Raw genomic sequence first — 22,511 nt, forward strand, 5'->3', positions numbered from 1 at the left:
ACATCTAGCGGAGCTCTATTTGGAAAGGAAGTCTGAATTTTAATTTCATGGATTTAGTGGCGCTAAATTAACAAACATTTTAAAAATGGATTTTGTAGAATCCAGTTATTAGGGGAAACACTTTGCAAAGCCATATGCAGGAATAGTCAAGCACCACATGTTAGTTTTGGAATGTGCATTTCCCAAGCGAATAGAATTTACCAAAAAGATTTTTTGCACAATTCACAATACTTACAGAAATATGATTGTATCATTGGAGGAATAAAGCTCACCTTCCTAATGATACATTTCATACTCAATAGTAAACTAGTGCAATTCCTTAATTATTTTGGGAGATATAAAAGAATATTCTGTCAATAGACTATAATTGCTTGTTCCTAATTATATGTAGGAAAGAATACATACTATTATTTTAAGTAGTATTGAATTTTGAAGAACTGCTCAATCAATTAGTATATTAATAGATTTTTCTTAGCACAAATGCAATTAAAAACATAAAATTATGTAAAATTAACCAAGTAATAGAGAGTAGTTATTACTCCTTTAAAATCCTACTAATTTCCATTAGCACTAAATCCAACACCAGTTATCTGTATTATATAACTAAATTTTTGAAAGTCCTGCACAGAAAACAAGAAGCTTCTTCAAAAATGCCTTTTTGCCAAAAACAGGTTCTATGACCTCTTGATAATTATTATATATTTCTTTAGAGGTACCGTGAGGCGCTTTCAAAGACGTATCTATAGCAGTTAGGTCTAAATTTAGAGCAGAACATTCTGTCAGATATTTTACTATCTCACAAAATGTCGTAGTACTGTATTTTATAATAAAACCAAATTCTCAAGTATTCTGGTCTTACATATTATTATACCAAAAAACCCACTTTCTATAAGTCTATTATTGTGTACATATTTTTAAAAATAATGAGTATTTCAGTCCTAGCAAGAAAGTATAATGCAATACATGACATTAAATTGATCTTTAGTAAAAATCCATTTAGGTATTTGACAGGGAAACTAGCAATCATAAGCTCAAATGCATACATTTTTCTCAAGGACAAAAAGGCAAATGATAATACATACAGACATAGTCAATGGGGCAAGTTACTAGCTCGTGCAGACTGAGAAGGATCAACTTGCAAATGCTCATCAGATTTTAGCTTTTGTTATTGGTTGTTCCTGGAGGGGGAAGTGCTGGCCAGTTGATGTTGCCGCTTCTTTCCCAGTGCCGTTTGCTCACAGTCAATGCATGGTATAATGAAATCTCTTTAAAAGCAGGATTGACCCAGACACTTAGAGATGTACCTTACTGTTTTTAAAACTGCTGTCACAACGTTCTAAACACTGTGATCTTTCCAGATGTGTTTTCTGTATTAGTTTTGTATTGTAGAAAATAATTTGCCATAAACTGGACTCTGTAAGCATTTAAAGTGATGTTATTTATTGGCTTCTCGCCCCTCCCCCGATTTATGTACAGTCTATTTAATAACATAAAACCTGTGATAATCCTTTGCCTTAAAATAAAATCTAATGCTAAATATTGAGTGTACTTTAATTAATAATTCTAAGCTACATATTTTTCCTTTAAAGCTTAAGACTGTGTCAAATAAAATATTACAAAAATACTCTGTGGAGTGCTGCTGCCTATTCTTTATTTGTGACAGTGTGTGTATCTTGATCCTGGACATGGTGGCCGGCAAGGTTCTATAAATAGACATTAGTAATCCTTTTAGAGAATGGGCCTGGCACCTCTCAGCTGTCTGCTGAATCCTCTCCTTAACCCTTATAGATTTTCCCGAGCCACGCAAGAATGAAGAAAAACAGCCCTTCATGTTCTCGCCCTTTACAACTTTTGTCTGGATTCCTATCGAATCTTCACATTCTATTTGTGTTGACGTCATTTTTCTAAATAGAAAAATGCCAGAGATGCCTGCAGATTGATGGAATCACCTAATTTCATCAGGAAAAGGGATAGTGTCATTATTAAAGTCCAATCCCTGATGGGACAGGTTAGGACCTGAATTTTTGAGACATTTAGTGGCCTGCGCAAGCTCTAATGGACAAGGTGGGCTGAGCTCATCCTGATGTCCAGAACGTTGTCACATACTCAGTGAGTGACAAGGCATTGTGTTAGTCTTGGGACTGGCACACACCAGCAAGCAGAGGTTATGCCCTAGGCTAGAAAACCATTTCCTTATTAGGCCCTGATCTTTACCCTGTCTGAGTTAGTCACAGTTGTAGAGGAATAAATTTTGTAAGCAGTTTTTCTGGGAGGGATGGAATTGGCTTCTAAGGATTATCTCTGGTGCTCTTTCGTCATTGGAAGCAATGCTTCAGACCACTCTATTTTAGAAGGCTGAGGGACAAGCTTACTTGGCCCAGTAAAAAGGTAAATCCTGGGTGCATGAGAATATACTTGTACTTTGGAAAGCATCTGTATGGTCAGGTTATTTTTAAATGACCGGAAAAGCTGGCCCTTTGACGAACTGGGCGTTCCCTAAACCCAGAAAATAGGGATTGGGCTGGAAAGGCATCCAGACCCTCACTCTGGGGCCCATCGTTTGCAGTTTTTCAAAGGGATGTGAACCGTTTCTAACGCGATGCCGGACAAGGGGCTCTAGGACCCAGCGGAAGCGCGCGGGGCCCGCACAGCCGCGGGAGCCTTTAGAGCTCCGGCGCGGGCGGTCGTAAGACGCGAGTTCGCAGCCCGCCCGGGGACCGTCGCCGCCGAGACGCCGCAGACATTCTGGCGCGCGGGCGGCGCACGGTGCGCGTGGGCGTGTCTCAGCCGGGCTGCGCTCCCCGCCCCGTCGCAGTCGGGTAGGTTGCCCCCAGGCCCAGCTCCAGCGCCTGGGCCCCGTGCCCTCGGCGGGCAGCGCAGAGCGCGGGAGCCGGCGCGGCCGGGCATGCCGGGAAGCCCTCGGGCCGCTGCTGCCGCCACTGCGTCCGCCAGCGGTGAGCGCAGCTGACGCGCGGAGATGAAATTCCCGGGCTCGGTGCTGGCGTCCGTGTTCCTGTTCGTGGCCGAGACGACGGCGGCGCTGTACCTGAGCAGCACCTACCGCTCGGGCGGGGACGGCATGTGGCAGGCACTGACGCTGCTTTTCTCGCTGCTGCCTTGCACGCTCGTGCAGCTCACACTCCTCTTCGTGCACCGCGATTTCAGCCGCGACCGGCCGCTAGTGCTGCTGCTGCACCTGCTGCAGCTCGGGCCCCTGTTCAGGTGCGTGCGGGACCCCGGGCCCCAGGCCGCAGACCCGGGCCACTACCCTAGCCCACCCTGGCCAAGGGGGGCGGCCTTCCGGGAGGGACAGGTGGCTGGATCCAGACCGGGCCCAGGCCGACCCGCCCTGCCCCTCAGCCCCACCGTTTCAGTCCCAGGAATGCGACAGAATCCTAGGATAGTGGCAATAAAGCTGGGCGTATCGCGTTCCTGTTAGGTTCTTGCCTATGAAATTGCCAACGTTCAACAGAATTTGAGCGACACAAATGGCAATTTCAGGTTGTTCGATCCCCTGAAATTCAAGATTTGTTTGCGGTCAGATGGGCTCTGGCAGGATTGGCTTGTGTCATAACAAACCCTTGGGAAGTGTGTCTTACATCACTGTGAGAGCAAGAGCGGGGACAGATTAATTTATCAAATACGCTGAGTTGACTGTGTTCCAGGCACTGTTCTGAGCGCTTTACAAATACTAATTTATTCAGTTGTCATACATAACTCTAGAAATCCACGCATCAGTCTTTCCTTGTACGGGGAAACATACGGGGTTGTAGAAACGTCTTCTGGCCCTGCCTCACTTATAAACCTAGTCCTTGAAGCTGGAACACAATGTGCCATGAAGACAAAAACTTGCAGTGTGTTAAAATAAAAACTAAATTTGGGAAATTAATTTTCATTAACACAAAGCAAGAGAAGTACATGGTAATGTAGTAGACTTTGGCTTATCCAGGCACATGAAGAGAGTTTGAAATGTGTTGTTTCAATATCTTTCATCTCTGTAAGAAAAGCAAAACTAAGGGTTTCTATCTGGATTAGAAATAAATGTATAATACTAAACTTTAGACATAGATGATAGAGGAATTGGAAGACACAGCCAAGCTAGAGATGCACCTCAGCTGCCAGAAAATTCAGCTAGCCAAGGACCTTTCCTACCAGGAAATATCTCCAAAACACAAAACACAAAGTCCAATAGTAAGATGGGTTTTATAGGGCCCTGTTATAAAACTTTGCGTTTCATATTAAAGACAGTTGTCCCAGGTGACACTCAGAATACCAACATGTAGTTTACACACAGTCAGGACAAACTTGGTGAACAAATTTTCCACAAGCTTCAGAATTCTAGAAAGGAAGAGAAAGGTACACTGGCGGAAGTAAGGAGTTGCTACTGACATCTTGAGAGCAAGGGAAGAGTTGGGGAAAAGGGGGAGGAGAGCGAGAAGTAGAGAGAGAAGGAGAGAAAGGGAATGGGGAATTTTAAAAGTCCTGCATCCTGGAGCCATTTAGTAAGGAGAGAGTTAGTCCTCCCTGTTCAAGTAGGCCAGTTTCCTGATTGTATTGTCACTTAGTAGAATCAACGTGATCTGACTTTGGGCAGCGCACTCATCATTTTTGAACCTCATCTGTGAAAAGAAAACTCATTGCTGGTGATGTTTAAAGTAAAGTGACAGAGAAAGGGGAACTGACGTTTCTCAAATGCTTCTTGTGCTAGATGGTTTGGTAGGTGCTTATGTGCCTCAGTTCATTCAATCCTCATCATGAAGTAGATATAATTGTCCCCATTTTAGAGATGAGGAAAATGAGATCCTAGACCACATTCACAGGCTTCTTAGAAATGGAGGTGAGTGAATTATGTTCCCTTACACTCTGTGAAAGAAAAGAAGGCAGAGGAGTGTGGAGTACATTTTATCAGTTGTTCCATCTTAAATTAAAAAAGGTTGGTCGTCTTGGCACAATTTAAAAACACAACCTGATTAGCCATCTAGGTAAATGATAATATCATTTAAAATGGTATTGAAATGGTATTACCATTTAAAATGTTTCTAAATACTAAGAGTGACCTAAGGCAAGTTAATGGTGTAATATTGTGCATAAAAATGGGATGGCACATATAAACCTCAGCTCAAGGAAATATACCAACTTGTTAAGAGTGGTAATTTCTGTATGGTGGAGATATGAGTAATTTTAATTTTCTCCTGAAAAATATGGAAAAGTAGGTAATTTTCTCCTTTATCATATACCTCTCTACATTTTTCAATATTTATAGTAAAATATTTTAACTTCATTAAAAGAAAGAAAAAAGTTGATGCTTTGAAAAGAGAACTTCTCAGCTATAGGAAAGGTTTCAACACCAAAAAACACGGATTTCCAGAAAACTCTAAATGGGTCATTATCTTCTTGGGGAAAAAAGAAAACATAAAAACAAAGTAACAAACAGCTCCCTTCTGTCAACAAGGACTCTCTCATTCTAATGCAGCTGATTTATTTCAAGGAGATATTGGACCTATGATCTCAGAGCTGAGATACACAAAATGCGGTTCCAAGCCTCTTAGCTTCCAGATGAAAAAAAAAGCAATTTGATGTTGTGTATTAGGATGTCTTAATATTTCATTGAAAGTCCTTCCTGCTGACTGTTTGATTCTATTTTAATTTTAAGACTTTACATAAGGATCAAGATTATTCCCACCATACGAAGGAGAGTCATGGTGTGTTTCTTTCCCCTCCTTATCCATTAGATTTAGTAATATTTGGAAATTGTTTTTGGAAAATGTAGCTCTATTTATTTTGGGGTGCATGATAATTATTCCAGCCCATACTCTTTTTAGGTGAGGTGCTGTTTTTAAATTCACTCAGTTAAACTGCATTGCATTACACCCTACTGATAATGGCCAGATCCTACACACTAAAGGCCCTGCTGCTTCTTTCCTATAGGGAAGCATCAGCAGAACACCATATTTCATTTATGTCAGTTTTATATTTAAAACTGAAGTTGCAGTTTGTATGGTGGTTTCCTCATTAAGGCCGGGTTTGCATGATAACATAGAATAATGCCTTGAATTAATTTTTTTTCTGTTTTAAGACAATCTTACTGTGAATGATAATAGATATTCTATAAAAACGGGGAAAACATCTCTGACCACCAACAACAAAACATGTTTATCATTTTTATAATTATGTTAATTTTATAAATTAATTGGGAGAAGGAATAAGTATAAATGACTTACTACTTCAAGGAATTACTTTCCATTTTTATTTGCTGATATAATGAGGAAAAAAAAGGTACATGGAAATCTGGGTTTATAAAATAAAAGCTAAGAAGTTCCAGTAATATTTTATAGAACATTACAAAGTGATTCACCACAGTATTTCTTTCTATAGTAAACTTTCAAAAGACTTTAAAAGAATAATAGCCTAAATTTGAAGAACATTTTTTTTTGTTTCCAAAGTGCTTTTACATACAATATTTCATTCCCTCCACTGTAAAACCTTGTGAGCTAACTGTCACTATCTTTGTTTTACACTTGAGGAATTGAGGCCCAGTGAGATTATGCAAGTGGCTTTTCAAAGGTCACATGGCACTTTCTATTTAACCAGTTTGGTTCTTGTGTAGCCTCACCAAGCATGTGTGTCATAGGAAGATAAATGTGGCATATAGGAAATCATAGTCAGTATTTCTTTTGAAAACGTGTTTTTATTAACTACCTTAGTGGCTCTCTGTTACCGTAGGTTACTGACACCAATATGCATAATTTCAGCTAAGGAATGAACTCCTTCCACTATGATGCTTGAAAATGTGATAAAGTGGAAAAAAAAAAAAGAAAAGAAAAGGTCAACCTGCTGATTATCTACATTAGGGGTTGGCAAACTGTGCCTCACAGGCCAAAACCCCCCACTACCTGTTTTGTAAATCAAGTTTTATTGGAACACAGCTACGCTCATTTATGTCCTGGGTATGACTGATGTTGAGCTACAGTGGCAGAGTTCACTATAGAGACCATAACCTTCAAAGCCTAAAATAGTTACTCTTTATAAATACAGAAAGTTTGCCAACCCTGACAACCCTGTAGAAAACTTTTTCTACGTCATACTGAAACATTACCTTGAATTTCAGGACAATATTTAATTTGCGGCTATATTTAAATAACCTCTCAAGCAAAAAAACAAACAAACGAAAAAGCCAGATTTGCATTTGGAGTAATTGGATGAGTCTTGGAGAATTCCAAGAAGAAATAGTAATTTGTTTCTTAACCAGTAGTGGCAAGCAGTGGAAGTATTAGGGGCTTTCACAAATTTATTAAACATCTACTAAGTGTGAAACTCTATGCTATGATAAATGCATTCGTTGGAAAAAACAGTGGATGGCGAGGGGATCCACCAGGGCTTCAAGGATACCTCTGTCTAGCTCATACAGAGACATTCTTTCATTTCTGTTGCTAGACACTGAATTTTCATTTCCTCTTCCATTCTGTAAATGCTTCTTGTTTAATTCAGCCCCCTCCTCAGCATCAAGAGAATTGCTTTCTCCTCCCAACCTTCATTTCATTCATTCACCTCTTAGCATGTCTTGGTGTTTCTTTCATTTGTTTTGTCTTTAAAAATTCTAAGCTTGATTTTATTATTCAGGTAAAACATTTGTTGTTGAAACGACAGAAGAGTAGAAACAGCTAAGCATAATTAAAAAAATAAAAATCTTATAATTCGACTGCCTAAAGAGAACAATTCTTAACATTTTGTTGTATATCCTTACTAATATTTTTACAGCAGTGAGCTGGTAAATTGTCTTGGGGGGAAAAGCCCTGATTTGCGGTGTTTGATGGTTTCTGTGATGTAAATATTGCCAGCATGGCCTATTCCAGGCTACCAGTTGGTTAATAATGGGTTCACAAAAGTCCTAATTATTTAACAGTCTCTTGAGTCAGCATGAGCCAGCTCAAGCACTCCACTGTTTATGTGTAAGTGTGTGTGAGATTTGTGTATATTTTTATACATATGTAAATTTCTTTTTACAAAAAAATGGAATTTTCTATATATAGTCTACTGTAATGTACTCCTTTTACTTACCAAATATAGTGAACATTTTTATGTATCAGTAGATGTATGTCTATACCTTCAATTTTAGGGACTGGATAATATTTAATTGAATATATATATTATGATTTATTCAATCATTGTTTTATTTTGGGACCTATAGAGTATTCCTAGAATTTTGCTATTGCAAATAATTCTATGATTCAAATTCTTGCAATAGGTTTTTTTCCAAAGTGAGTTAATATATGAGAAATATTTTATGAACTGAAAGTGCTGTATAAATATTAGTTGTATTTACTCTTTATTATCCTTATTATGTATATGTCCCATTTTCCCATTTAGATTGCAAGCACCTCTGACTGAGGCAGGCGTGTACCGCTGTCTTTGCATTCATTCCCCACAGCACTTAGCAAAGCGTGTCTACATTCATCACATATTTGAGAAAGGAGACAATGGTCAAGTTATTGTCTTCTAGTCCTTGTGGTCACCGGTCTAACAATGTGAAGTTGCTAGGCCTCAAATAGTCCTTAGTCATAGATTTGAGTTTTCCTCAGAGCAAATTCAATTGGATCAGCTGGACTTGAACTCATAACATGAACTTCATTATTTTCGGCTGAACAAATTGGTCCAGGATGTTTTACATCTTTTTATGTAATATGTTAATATTTCTGTAACCCCACCCCAACAAAATGTAGCAAACCTCTCTCTCTCTCTCTCTCTCTCTCTCTCTCTCTCTCTCTCTCTCTCTCTCTCTCTCACTACTATGTACCTTCTTTCTCCCAGGAACAAATGAACAAAGGTAAAACTCACAAAATATGTCCACTTTGTATTCACCAGAGAGGCTCTTGCATTTCTCTCTTACATCAAGTTTTATTATTTCAAATTATGAGTGAATTCTCATTGCCATAGTTGCCACAGGGTGAGAGTACACAGTTAACAACATTCAATAAAATAAGTGAAGCCATAAAATCTTCTGGTGGCATTATATGGTTGTTATAAAAATGTGTGTGTGGGGAAAAATGTCCTTTTGATAATTTTAAACCTAAGACCATGAGCGTTTTTCTTATTCCTAGAAAACCCCCATTCTTCCCAGCATTTTATTAGGAAAATTTTTGAACATGCAGAAGACAACTTGAAAGAACTGTACAGTGAACACCCAAGTACTAACCACCTAAATTCTGTAATTAACATTTTATTTCACACGTGTCCATCCCTCTGTCGATCCATAGTCCATTTGTGCGTGGTGTGTGCGTGTGTGTGTGTGTGTGTGTGTGTGTGTGTGTGTGTACTTTAAAGTAAATCACACACATCAGTACTCTTCTTCCCTTTGGTATCCGTATCATTACCTAAAGAGGAAAATCCAACTTTAAAATCTAATTTTAAAAGGCTGACTCTGTCAGTCTAGCAAGGTGACTGGTTAAGTCTCCATTCCTAAGGTAGGCGTGAAATTCCATAAATAAGACATAGCTGGCAGGCCCCCAGGCGTGATTGACTTTAGTCATGTTCCACAAGGACTTACCCGAGCAGAGAGATGGGAAAGATAGTGTGATCTTCCAGGGGAATGCTAGATGGCAAACTGCTCTGTGCTGGGGGATCTCTCAGCTATAGCTGCTCTTTAACTGAGGAGATTTGGGGCATCTATTGGATGTGGAAAAATACACATACACATGGAGAGAACTATCTATATACATATGTGTGTATACGTATATATATGTGTGTGTATATGTATATATATATGTGTGTGTGTATATATATAGTGTGTGTGTATGCACACACATATTCTGTATTATCTCCATAACAATGTGGCAGAGTAGGTGTTACCTCTGCTTTATAATTGAGGGAAATGGCTCAAGGGTTAAATCACTTGCCCAGGACTATATACCGTGTTTCCCCGAAAATAAGACTAGCCAGACAATCAGTTCTAATGCGTCTTTTGGAGCAAAAATTAATATAAGACCCCCTTATATAAGACTAGGTCTTATAGTAAGATAAAACCAGGTATTATACCCAGTCTTATAGTAAAATAATACGAGATCTTATATTAATTTTTACTCCAAAAGATTCATTAGAGCTGATTGTCCGGCTAGGTCTTATTTTCGGGGAAACATGGTGTCAGGATGGAAACTGAACATTTTCCTGTGGCTCTGGAGGCCAAACCACTTCCTGTTCTCCACTTGGTTTCCTTGCCTCAGTGGACGTCAGTGTCACCTGTCAGTGGGTTCGCACTCAGGTCCGGGTGGCCTGCTGGAGCACCTCAAGAGGACGGCAAGCTCAGAACAGGTCCTTGGAGTGGATGATTTTAGAGGAGGGGCTGCAGTCCAGAGTAGCCCAGTCAAGGCTTTGAGAATCAGGCTAAACGTAAGCAGGGTAACTGAGAAAAGACAGAATCCTGTCTGCCCCTGATTATCATGACTTGTGGATTTGTTTCCAGGTGTTTTGAAGTCTTCTGCATCTATTGTCAGTCCAGCCACATCGAAGAGCCTTATGTCAGCATCACCAAGAAGCGACAGATGCCAAAAAATGGCCTCTCAGAGGAGATTGAGAAGGAAGTGGGCCAGGCAGAGGGCAAGCTGTTCACCCACCGATCTGCATTCAGCCGGGCATCGGTGATCCAGGCTTTCCTGGGCTCAGCCCCCCAGCTGACCCTGCAGCTGTATATAACCGCCTTGCAGCAGGATATCAATGCTGGAAGAAGTATGTATAGTTTTTATTTCTGCCTGCATTTGGGGATCAGAACATAAAGTTTATTTTGTTTCAGGTGAAATCCATTCAATCCTGAGTTTGCGTTCTGATTACTAAGCTCAAAACTTACTGAGTGAAAATAATGTGTTTATTGGCTTATGAATCTGCAGTTTGGGCGGGGTTCAAAAGGGCTCACCTGTGCACCACTGTGCATCTGTCGGGGTGGCCTGGAGATGGGGGTGGGGTGGGGTGGGTGTTAGAATCCACTGAAGGCCCATTCCCTCGCATTTCTTATGGCTGATGCTGGCAGTTGCTGGGGCCTCAGAGCATCTCCATTTCTTCTCTCCATGTGGGCCAGTTTGGGCTCCTTCACAGCATGGTGACTGCTTTCAAGGGCAGTGTCCTACGAGCCAGAGGGCCAAGTGGAAGAATATCACCTTTTATAATCATGTGGCAGTCAAGTGGCATCATTTCTGCTGCATTTTCCTGGTTGAAGCAGTCAGGAATCCTGCTGAAGTTCAAGGGAAGGGGAGGGAAGGAAAGTGACTCTTGTTGGGGAAGGGTAGAGTTCTGGAAATTCACTGCTGTGACCATTTTGGAAAATACGACTTGTTGTAGGCTGAAAATACAGCTACCCGAGACCAGGCCTCTTTGGATTTTGGCACTGTCTTTCAGTGATAGTTCTAAACCAGCTGAGAGAGTTGGTTGCAGTATTTTCTCTGTGGTGAATGATGGAAGCCAGAGCACTGTCCTGTCTTCTTGCAGTTCTAATAGGCTTTTAAGTATCTAACCTTTGGCTACTCTCACATTATCAAATTGAAGGCAGGTTTTGGTTAAGCCAGATTTCAAAACCAACTCTACATGCATGGACACAGTGAAAAACATTGATATGAGAAGAGGAGATAGCCCCTTTCAAATTTTAATACTATGAGTAAATGAAAACCAGATATGCCAGTAAGTTTTACTATATAGATAAGCAAAAATGAGTTAAAAACCCTTAAGGTGAAAAAAATATGTATTTAATATAACACTGAAATTGGAATTTAAAAATATAAGTCACTCTTACTAATTTAACTTCCCTCAATATTATTTTCTTTCTGTCTCTATTCCAGGCTGGATGGTAAAATGTCTTAATTTATGGCTGGGTCACAGGGTATTTTCATGTCACAGCTATCTCCCTTATATAGGTTACTTCAAAGTGACGTGACTCTTAAGATATATCAGGACCTTAGGGTGAGATCTTGAACCTTGGTGGATTAACATTTATGTGAAAATGCCTCCCACAGCCCCAGGTAGACAGTAGGTGCTTAATAGGTGTTGTCTAAGGACTTATACCTGGAATGGGCATTGACCAAGGTGAGTCCTCTGTATGCTACTGTACCCTTTTCCCCGTTCATTGGTTTTCCATGTGACAGGCAGGGACACAGTGAGAGACAAGATGTGATAGCCTGTTTGATTTTTACACGTAGACCCAATTTTTTTAATCAAGTTTTTAAAAACAAAGATTGTCTGATTCTGAGGTTGGCCAGTGACAGCCCATGGGCCCAGTCAGGCGCTGCTTGTTTTTGTAAATGAAATTTTATTGGAACACAGCCATGCCCTTTCATTTACCTACTTTCTATGTCTGCTTGCCATTTTTTTTTGTGTGTGTGTGTGTGTGTGTGTTTTTTGTTTTTGAAGCAGAGTTGAGCAGTTGTAACAAGAGAATGTGTGGTCCACTAAGCCTAAAGTATTTACTATCTGGCTCTTTACAGAAAAAGTTTGCCAACCCTCATTATAGTTTTTCAGCTAGTATTCTTTTCAGGAAAATAAAACCTATCTATTAAAATGTCAGCGTCACAAAAATATCTGTGAGATGCCCACCAAAAACTTGGAAAACTGTTAAGTTTTCTGAGTTAATAAAGCAAATCGTACATATGGAAAAAGAAAATGGGCATAGGCCTCTTAAAAATTCAGATGGCTGCCATTTATGCAGGTCTTTCCTAACCCCAATCACTGCCTTAACGTATGTGGGGAAGCAATTCCTCACCAGAAAGGGGAAAGGCAGTTACAATTGGAGCATGGGCTGGGGTGTGTCACAGAAGCAAATATTGGTAGTGGCCATCATGTGATTAGGAATGCATTTGCTGCGAGGGACAAACACTTGACTACAAGATTAAACAACCTGAAGTTTATTTTTCTCATCTAACATGAAATTGGAGGAAGGCAGTTGCTGGCATTATTTCAGCTACTCACAAAGGCTGCAATTCCATTGGTCTTTCTCCTGGGTTGTTACTGCAGCACCAATCATCATAGCTGCGTTCAAGGCAGGAAGAGGAAGTGGAGGCAGAAGGGCAAGTGTCTTTCTCCTTTTACTAGTAAGTAAAAGCTTTCCCAGAAACCTCCCTAATAGACTATTTAGGTCGCGTTGACCAGAACTGGTCACATAGTCATCTAGATGCAAGACATAGTAGGAAAACTGAGCATAGAGTGATTGCCACCCTTGACTTAGACCAGATTTCCTCAAACTTCCCTGATGATGATTTGGGTCACTGGATGGAGGGGAAGGGCTTGTTAAAAATGTACAGATTACCAGGCCTCATCCCTAGAAATTGTGATTTGCTGGGTCTGTGATGGGAGGCCAAGATACGTCATTTTATTTTATTTCTCTTGTTTTTCAAACAAGTACTCCAGGTGATTTTTATCACCAGCAAAGTTTAGGAACACTGGATTAGCCTAGTCATGACCTGCCTAGGGTTGGGCCCATTGCCACCCAGAACAAAATCGTGTTTTCTTAAAATATAAGGGGAGGAATGGATATTGAGTAGGAGAAGCACATAAAATCCATCATAACCCGACCCCATGCAACATTCAAAGTCTGTAACCATCTCCTGTCTGATTCTGTGCTCACTGAACAAACATTGATGAATTTGGCCATGGCAGAGCTTGGCCTCAGGGAGGGAAAGTGGAGCTGACCATGTGGTTCAGTGGAGAGTTTTTTAATAATTGTTTTATTTCTCAATTACAGTTGACATACAATATTATATTAGTTTCAGGTGTACAACATAGTGATTAGACATTTATATAACTTTACGAAGTGATCACCCCTATAAATCTAGTACCCGTCTGACACCATACGTATGAGTAGTTATTATAATATTATTAACTATATTCCTTATGCTGTACCCTACATCCCTGTGATTACTGGATAACAACCAATTTGTACTTCTTAATCTCTTCCCCCTTTTTCACCCACCCCAATCCCAGCTGGCAACCATCAAAATGTTCTCTGTATCTGAGTTTATTTCTGTTTTGTTTGTTTTATCCTTTAGATTCCACATATAAGTGAAATCAGACGACATTTGTCTTTCTCTGTCTGACTTACTCCACTCAGCACAATACCCTATACGTCCATCCATGTTATTGCAGATGGCAAGACTTCATTCTTTTTTATGGCCAAGCAATATTCCATTGTATATATGTACCAACTCCTCTTTATCCATTCATTTATTGATGAACACCAAGGCTGCCTCCACATCTTGGCTACTATAAATAATGCTGTAATGAACATATGGATTGTAAATAATGCTGCAGTGAACACGTCCCTTCGCGTTTTGGGTTTCTTCAGATAAATACCCAGAAGTGGGATTACTGAATCCTTCTTTGTCTCTTGTTATAGCTTTTGTTTTAAAGTCTGTTTTGTCTGGTATAATTATTGCTACCATAGCTTTTTTATTTCCAATTCCATTTTCATGAAATATCTTCTTCCATCCCTTTACTTTCTGTCTGCGTGTGTCTTTTGATCTGAAGTGAGTCTTTTGTAAGCAGTATATGTAAGGGTCTTGTTTCCTTATCCATTCAGCCACCTGATATCTTTTGATTGGAGCATTTAATCCATTTACATTGAAACTAATTGTTGATAGATATATAGTTATTGGCATTTTATTATTCATATTTTTTATTTATTTTTTTCTTCTTAAAGAAGTCCCTCTAACATTTCTTGTAATACTGGTTTGGTAGTGATGAATTCCTTTAGCTTTTTTTTTTTTTTTTGTCTGGGAAGCTGTTTATCTGTCCTTTGATTCTAAATGATAGCTTTGCTGGGTAGAGTAGTCTTGATCATAGGTCCTTGCTTTTCATCACCTTGAATATTTCTTGCCAGTCTCTCTGGCCTGCAAAGTTTCTGTTGAGAAATCAGTTGATAGACTTATGGGAGCTCCCTTGTAGGTAACTAACTGCTTTTCTCTTGTTGCTTTTAAGGTTCTCTCTTTGTCTTTAACCTTTGGCATTTTAATTATAATGTGTCTTGGTGTGGGCCTCTTTGGGTTCATCTTGTTTGGGACTCTCTGTGCTTCCTGGGTTTGTACCGTGTTTCCCCAAAAATAAGACCTAGCTGGACCATCAGCTCTAATGCGTCTTTTGGAGCAAAAATTAATGTAAGACCCGGTCTTATTTTACTATAAGACCGGGTCTTATATAAAGTAATGTAAGACCCGGTCTTATATAAAATAAGATCTGATCTTGTATTAATTTTTGCTCCAAAAGACGCATTAGAGCTGATGGTCCAGCTAGGTCTTATTTTTGGGGAAACATGGTATGTCTGTTTCCTTCGGGTTAGGGATGTTTTCCGTCATTATTTCTTCAAATAGGTTTTCAATTCCTTGCTGTCTGCTCCTTCTGGTACCCCAATGATGCAAATGTTAGTATGCTTGATGGTGTCCCAGAGGCCCCTTAAACTGTACTTATTTGGGGGGATTCTGTTTTCTTTTTGCTGTTGTGATTGAGTGTTTTCTGCTACCTTTACTTCTAAATCGCTGATTTGTTCCTCTGCTTCATCTAATCTACTGTTGATTTCCTCTAACGTACGTATTCTTCATTTCAGTTATTGTATTCTTCATCTTTGATTGGTTCTTTTTTATGTCTTCTTTCTCCATTTTTATGTTTCCTATCTCTTTGTTAAAGTTCTCACTGAGTTCATCTACTCTTCTTCTGAGTTCATTATCATGCTTATATCTGGTGTTTTGAACTCTTCGTCTGGTAGATTGCTTGTCTTCATTTTGTTTAGATTTTCAGTCTGCATGCCGGGAGAGGGGAAGCTCATCAAAGATATAATGGCTCTGCCAACGCTTCTCTCTGGGAGAAAGCTGCCCCTCCAGCCCTCAGCCTGAAGCCAGACAATTCAGTTCCTTCCCGTATGTCCCTGGTGCCTTTTGAGCTGCTGCCTCAGCACTGGAGCTCAGAGTGAGTGAGTCCGTCAGCTAGTAAGTTGGTGCACAGGCCTTTAAGAGTAGCGCCTGGGGCCCTAGCTGCTCTCTCTCTCATTCAGCTGCAATTTCCTTTGATTTTCACAGCCAGAAGTTGTGATGACTATCTTCCTCGCATTATAACCCTGGGCTGGGGAGCCTGGTGTGGGGCTGGGACCCCTTTCTCCTCTTGGGGCACCTCTGCAACTGAGATGTCACTCCCAATTTTTAACTGCCACACGTAGGTATGGTACCAGCTCTTTCCTCATCTCTGCCCCTCCTACCAATCTTGAGGTGGTTTCTTTTGTATGTCCTTAGTTGTGGGGCTTCAGTTCAGCTAGACTTCTGGCAATTCTCAATGCTGGTTGTTCTGTAGTTTAGTTGTAATTGTGATGTGGTCAAGAGAGGAGGCAAGCAGAGCATTTACTTGCTGAGAGTTTTTTTTTAATTGCAATATAATTCATATGACATAAGATTTACCACTTGTAAGTGTATCATTCAGTAGACTTTAGGATATTCACAGTGTTGTATAGTCATCACCACTGTCTAATTTTAGAACATTTTCATTACATCAATGAGAAATCCTATACTGATTAGCAGTCACTGCTCATTTCCCCTCCCCAGCTCCTGGCTATCACTATTCTACTTTCTGTCTCTCTGGATTTGCCTATTTACATATTTTATATAAATGGAATCATAGACGATGAGAGAGTTTTATTTTTCATAGGCAATTAATAATGGACACGGTCTGTGAGCTTCAGTCTTGGGTGACTCTAGTCACCTCTCAGCAGGGGCTTGGTCAAGTCTCTGGACCTTGGAAACGGGGTTTTCCGGAGGCCCAGGTGAGCACACTAAGGTTACTATGCTCCATGAAGGCCCTTGCAGCCTGCAATTTGGCCTGCCTGGACCACAACGTTACCTTCTCTCTTGTACTCAAAGTGATAATGTTGGTAGTATTCATGACTGCTTCTCAAACCCTTGCTTTGTGCCAGGCACCGTGATTGGCATCGTTGTATTTCCCTGTCACAGTATCTCTATGAGGTAGATACAATGACCCCCATCTCACCAAAGAGGGAAGTTGTATTCATTGTCTTCTAGAGGAGGCAGGATTTGGGGTTAGATTTATGTGAATTCAGTCATGAGTTCAGTGACTAGTTATTGAGTACGTTCTGTGTTCCTGACGCTGTGCTGGGCTGTGCGGCTAGAGTGGTGAACAAGGTGGACAGGCCCCCATGTGTTTGGAGCAGGATAGACAAACATGAAGCAAATAATTAGTCATACATTTATTTTGTTTCAGGTAAATCCTGCACAGTGAATGTCCTGTGTGAGGGTATGTGGGGGAATCTAAGCGAGTCTGGGAGATGAGGGAAAAATGAGGGAAAAATTCCCAGAGGAACTTAAGTTGAAAGCAAAACCTGGTCGATGTGGAGAAGTCAAGTGAAGGATAAGTAGGAAAGAGCATCCCAGGCTTTTCAGCTGCATCCCAGAGGCAAAGGGAAGGCATTGATGAATGTGAAGCAACACAGCAGCGTGATCAGATTTAGTTTTGGGAACTGTTTACTCTGGAAAATGGATTGGAAGGGAGTTAAGGGAGAAGCAGAAGGGCCAGTAAGTGGGTTGCCACACTTGTCAAGGTGACAATGATAATGACATAGGGCTGGAATAGTAGGAATGGACTACTGAAGCAATATTAGTGATGGAGAAGTGGAATGAGGTGATTGATTGAATGGGAAGGTGAGGCAGAGCAAGATGTCAAAAGTGGTTCCTAGTTCCTGACATGGGCAGTTGTAACCATGGACCCCATTTGTACTGGTGAAGCATCATGGAGAAAGAACAGACGTGTGGGGTATGTTTTTGCTTTCAGTTTTAGACTTTTTAAAAATAAACACATTTTTAAAGGTTCTACTTGACTTGTGATAGAACCAGCAGATGTTATAATCAGCTCAAAAGAGAATCCAAAGTACAGACACAGAAATATTCACCAGGGATATTGAAATGAATGTGTAACTGGAGGTAAACCTGACTTTATTACCACATGAGATGGGGGGCAAATGAACCTCTATTATACAAATCATTATACATGTCTATCAGTGAGCTACAGCTTGCAAAAGGATATAAGAGCTCAAGGGCAGTTTAAGGCTGGAATCAGATAACCGGGAGTGGCTTTCTAAAGACGGGGATGTTTCCATTGAAACATTCATTTTTTTGGCTAGACTATTAAAGTCAAGAAGAAAGTTAGGGTTCCCTGAAAAAAAGGGTAGAGTTACCAAGGAGACCAGGTTCCCATGACAGACATTTCTAGGCCAGTCCTGATCAGGCCCAGTGGTCACCAATGACATCACAAAGTCTGAGCTGTCACAAAGGCATTTCCTTGACCAATGAGAGGCTGGAGCACAGGGATACAGCAGCCAGAAGTAAGCACTGGTATCTTGAGAGGCACAGGTGAGCGTGACAATCCAGCGGGGCCGATCTGGGCAACACCCAGTAAACATAATGTCTGGGCAAAGAAGACGCCAGTGCTCTCGTTGGGCCATGAAGCACGCCCTCTCCCGCTCCACGAGAGCCGAGCTGCAGTTCCCGGTTAGCCGCGTGGACCGCCTCCTTGCGAGATGCTGTGTCGAGCGTCTGAGCTGACACACACCTGTTTTCCTCACTGGTGTTCTGGAGTACCTGACGGCCAGCATCCTGGAGCTGGCGGGCAAGGAAGCCTGCAACTGCCAAAAGATGCTCATCACGCCAGAGCACGGGCAGAAGGCAGTGGATGACAAGCACCTCAGCCACCTCTTTGAGGATGACACAAACCCACAGGTTAATGGGATGCCCTCACTCAGGAAGTAGTGGCAATTCCTGAGGCCCAGAGCCTGGCGAGATCTCATCAGCGGCCTCCTCTAGTCCCTCAAAGTGCCCATAGACGAGGGAGGCCTTCCGCCATCAGCACTTGTTATTAAAGTGTTCAAATTCATGAGTGTGCTTCTGATTCCTCTGTCATTTTGAGTTGGAAGTGTCTGTGAGACATCCAGGAGGAGATAGGGAGAGTGGGAGGGTAGCAGGGGGTGGTCAGTGTGGGGTGCTGGAATCAGGGATTTCAGGGAGCAGTTTCTAGTGGTGACAAGGCAGGGAGTGGCCCTGGTGGCAGGAGCTGGCCAAGCTTGGGGGGGAGAGACTTCCTCGCTTGTTCTGAGCAAGTGAAGGCCTGTGAGGCCAGGAGGTTGGCCGAGTGGGGGGCTCCCCGAATGATGATGGTAACTGGGGTGGGGCTGAAGACCATGACTGAGGGGCCAGAGGCTTTATTCACGAAGGGGAATGTCTGAAAGTAGGAGGTGATGGCAACGGGGGTGGGTGGAGAGGGTGGCATAGCAGTTGGCATGAGCTTACTGGGTAGCGGCTTTACATGAAGATTGAGGAGTGACGGGGAAACCATAAAACAACATGCTTAAAAGGAATTATGGTCAGATTGTATTTATTCCCTGCCTCATTTCAAAAAAGGACTTGAGACCGGGATTATTAGCTAGTGTTGTAAGTGCCATTTAGAATATGTTCTTTCATCCTCTTTTGTGGACACTGGTAAATTAAGTAGTAAGATATAAAAGCTCCTATCTGGTCTAAGACATGTAATTCAAGCAGCTCTAATGATTACTAAATAATACATTATAAACACAACTATAAATCTCATTCTCAAATGAAACAGCTATCTTTTCTTACCATATATTTAATAGAGTAACAGAGAGAGTTATCTGTGGCTACGTTTTAGGACGTGCAAGTACATTCTGTATAAATTCTGTCCCAAGTGATGGACTCAAAAGCACATACAATTCTTATAAACACTTTCAGGTGTTGTGTTAAAAGAAAGAGTCATGTTAAGTGTTGTAGAAAACTAACCCCTCTCCTATGAGTGTCAACATTTGACATTTATTTCTCCTGTGGATCATATGCTCGAAGGCCACCCTCCTGCCTCCTGGCCTGTCCTGCAGGGCTGGTCAGAGGCTGCCCGGCTGACTTCAGCAATGGGACCAGATGACCTGGGTTGGCCGTCCCCGTTCACCACTTTCTGGCCATGGGATCCTGGACATTCATCGGTTTCCTCTGAGCAGCACTTCCGTCGCGTGTAACACAGGGTAATGAGAGCCCCTCCACCTTTGGGTTTTCCCAGAGATGAAGTCAGTGTGTGTCAGTAACTGCTGCATAACAGTGCCCGGCAGAGAGCAGGCCCTTATAAAGAGCTTGTGTGTCTCCCTCCCTGTAGGCCAGATGCTCAGGCGAGCTCCCCAAGGTGCTACTGGGCCTGGTTCTCACGTGACTGCTGGAGGCTTGGGCTACTGGCTGGAAACTGCGGCCTGCTGGGCCTCGTGGGCAGAGAAGAGTGCCAAGCAGAGTGAGAAGGCAGGTACATCCGGGAACCAGACAGTCCTCACCTTGGTTTTCTGTCTGCGCCCCTCTGCCTGGGGACTCAGCCTCTCTCCACCTCCGTCCACCATCTATGAAAGCTGCTGGAGCTGGCTTAGCCCTCACCCACTTCACAGGAGTGTCCCAAGAATCAGTGTCGGGGTTGTGCCTGGAGTTCCTTGGAATATGCGCTTGTATAAATCCAAGAAACCCTTCTTGACACATAATGCCTATCAAGCCAGATATTTATAGCCCTTTGTGAAGGTGTCCATCCCCTAATTTGTGATTTGTTCTAGAGAGCCATGAAGCCCTCCTCGCCTTAGCCAAGTTCAACTCTTACTCTTCTGTTCGTGTAAGTAGCTGGCAGGCCCCTCCCCTCGCCTGCAAGTGGAGATCACACGAAAGCACCAGCACTGCCACCCCATCTTTGAAGTAGAGCATCTCTGTGTCCAGAGCGTAGTTTTTCATATTCCTGTGTCCTTCAGCCAACAGAGAGTACCTCCAGGGTGGGTAACGCCAGGGAATCAATCATTATACCATAATATTGATGTGTTGGTTCAAGAGCTGTCTGATCTTTAAACCGTTGATTTTGGCTGTGGTTGTGGCTTGTTGTAGAACTGAACTTTGTCTCCTAGATACTTCACTGGCAGGCATACCTGAGGAATTCATAACAGGCCGCAGAAACCATGGTTGGTGGTTAAACCATGTCAGGGTAGTGATACTCTGTGGTCCAGTGGTCACCTCACAGCCCATGCAGGAGTCGACACTAATGGTCACCGTGACACCTGTAGGGAGCCAGGCTTCCTGGGCTTTCTCAGATTCGATTTGATATCCCCGGTGGAGTTTGGAGGTTGAGCTTTAATGACTTCCTGTTGGCAAGCCATCTGCAGGACACGGGAGAATCAGGCAGAGCAGTCCTGCCATCCCTGTAAGAACTGTGTTTCAGTTGTGTTTGTGGATTTCACAGGAAACAGGAATCAGGCAGAGCAGTCCTGCCATCCCTGTAAGAACTGTGTTTCAGTTGTGCTTGTGGGTTTCACAGGAAACGTGGAGTCCACGGCAAGCTTGGCATCAGTGTAAATGCAGCGCCCTGCCAAATCCCCCTCCTGCACGAGCATAGGAATCCTCCACTCAGGGGAGGAAGGCAGGCAGAGAGTGAGAATCACTGCCCTTGGGAAGGAATGAGCCCCCCGAGTTTCGGCTTTTTGTGCATTTTGAAAAGGTGGGAGGAGGGATGGTGAAAAACAATTTGTTCTAGTGTGGGCCCTGTGAAAAGGACACCATTGGTGACCAGTGCTCTGCTGGGAGTGAGAAAAATAAAACCAGGGTGAGCGGGGACAGGGGCTGGGGAGGGTCTAGCTGCCAAACTAGGTCTGTGATCAAACACGGTGTCAGGGCAGATGGGTCAGAAACTAGACACAAGATAAGACAGGAGAAAACACAACGTATGAGAACAGATGAGCCTAAGAATCAAGCCTGAGGGGAACTTGGAGCGTAATGTCAGCTTGGCATTGGCATGAATACAAGTCCTGGGAACTAGGTTGGCCTTCCACTGAAAACAACTTTGGGAACATTTTCAAGGCCCAGACTCAAAAAACAGAGAGCCCTTCTATTAACCTCTAATACATTATTTCCTAAAGCACAAATTGCAAAGTGGCAGCTCACAGACCTGATTGAGACAACAGATAGGTTTATCAGTGCTGCAGAGACATCTTAGAAGAAAATAAGCAGCTGGTATTTAAAATCAAGAACTTTTCACCTGAATATCTAGATTTCTGGCTTCTTTTGCAAATCAAAAATGCCTGGGTGTGTGGTTTTAGTCAGCTGGAGATACAAGGTACTATCTCTCAAGATCAGACCTCTGGTTTGCCACTCCTCTCGTTTGGATCTCATGTCTGACCTACTTCACTCGCTTATAGTAAGTGGCCACTATAGTTACTTAAATGTATTACTCCCAGCACAAATGAGTCTTACATTCAGTGTTCGGAAGGATCAATCTTGTCATTTAATGATGTAGTATAGTACACTGCTTCTCCAACTATCTTTGGTATAGGACCACTGTTATCTGTTCTTCTTGTTTTAATTCCTTATGAACTGATCTGAGGTCCTGATATGCAAGAGTAGCATGCAGCTCACATTTGACTCACCACTTGAGTACAAAAGCTCTACGACTGACGTAGACCCTGTTCAATGGCTGAG

The 22,511-nt window shown here is 42.0% G+C and overlaps 1 protein-coding gene across 1 annotated transcript in view; it reads left to right on the forward strand.

The window, feature by feature from the left end:
* The first annotated feature begins 2,471 nt into the window (after nucleotides 1-2,471).
* The window catches only part of XK (X-linked Kx blood group antigen, Kell and VPS13A binding protein), a 49,809-nt gene continuing 29,769 nt past the window's right edge, over nucleotides 2,472-22,511 (forward strand). Inside the window, exons 1-2 of the mRNA XM_019718414.2 lie at nucleotides 2,472-3,222; nucleotides 10,457-10,719. Coding sequence (XP_019573973.1) covers nucleotides 2,978-3,222; nucleotides 10,457-10,719 — 508 coding nt within the window. The 5' untranslated portion in view covers nucleotides 2,472-2,977. The remainder of the gene's footprint in view (nucleotides 3,223-10,456; nucleotides 10,720-22,511) is intronic.

Source organism: Rhinolophus sinicus, chromosome X (genome assembly GCF_036562045.2).
Source record: "Rhinolophus sinicus isolate RSC01 chromosome X, ASM3656204v1, whole genome shotgun sequence".
NCBI lineage: Eukaryota > Metazoa > Chordata > Mammalia > Chiroptera > Rhinolophidae > Rhinolophus > Rhinolophus sinicus.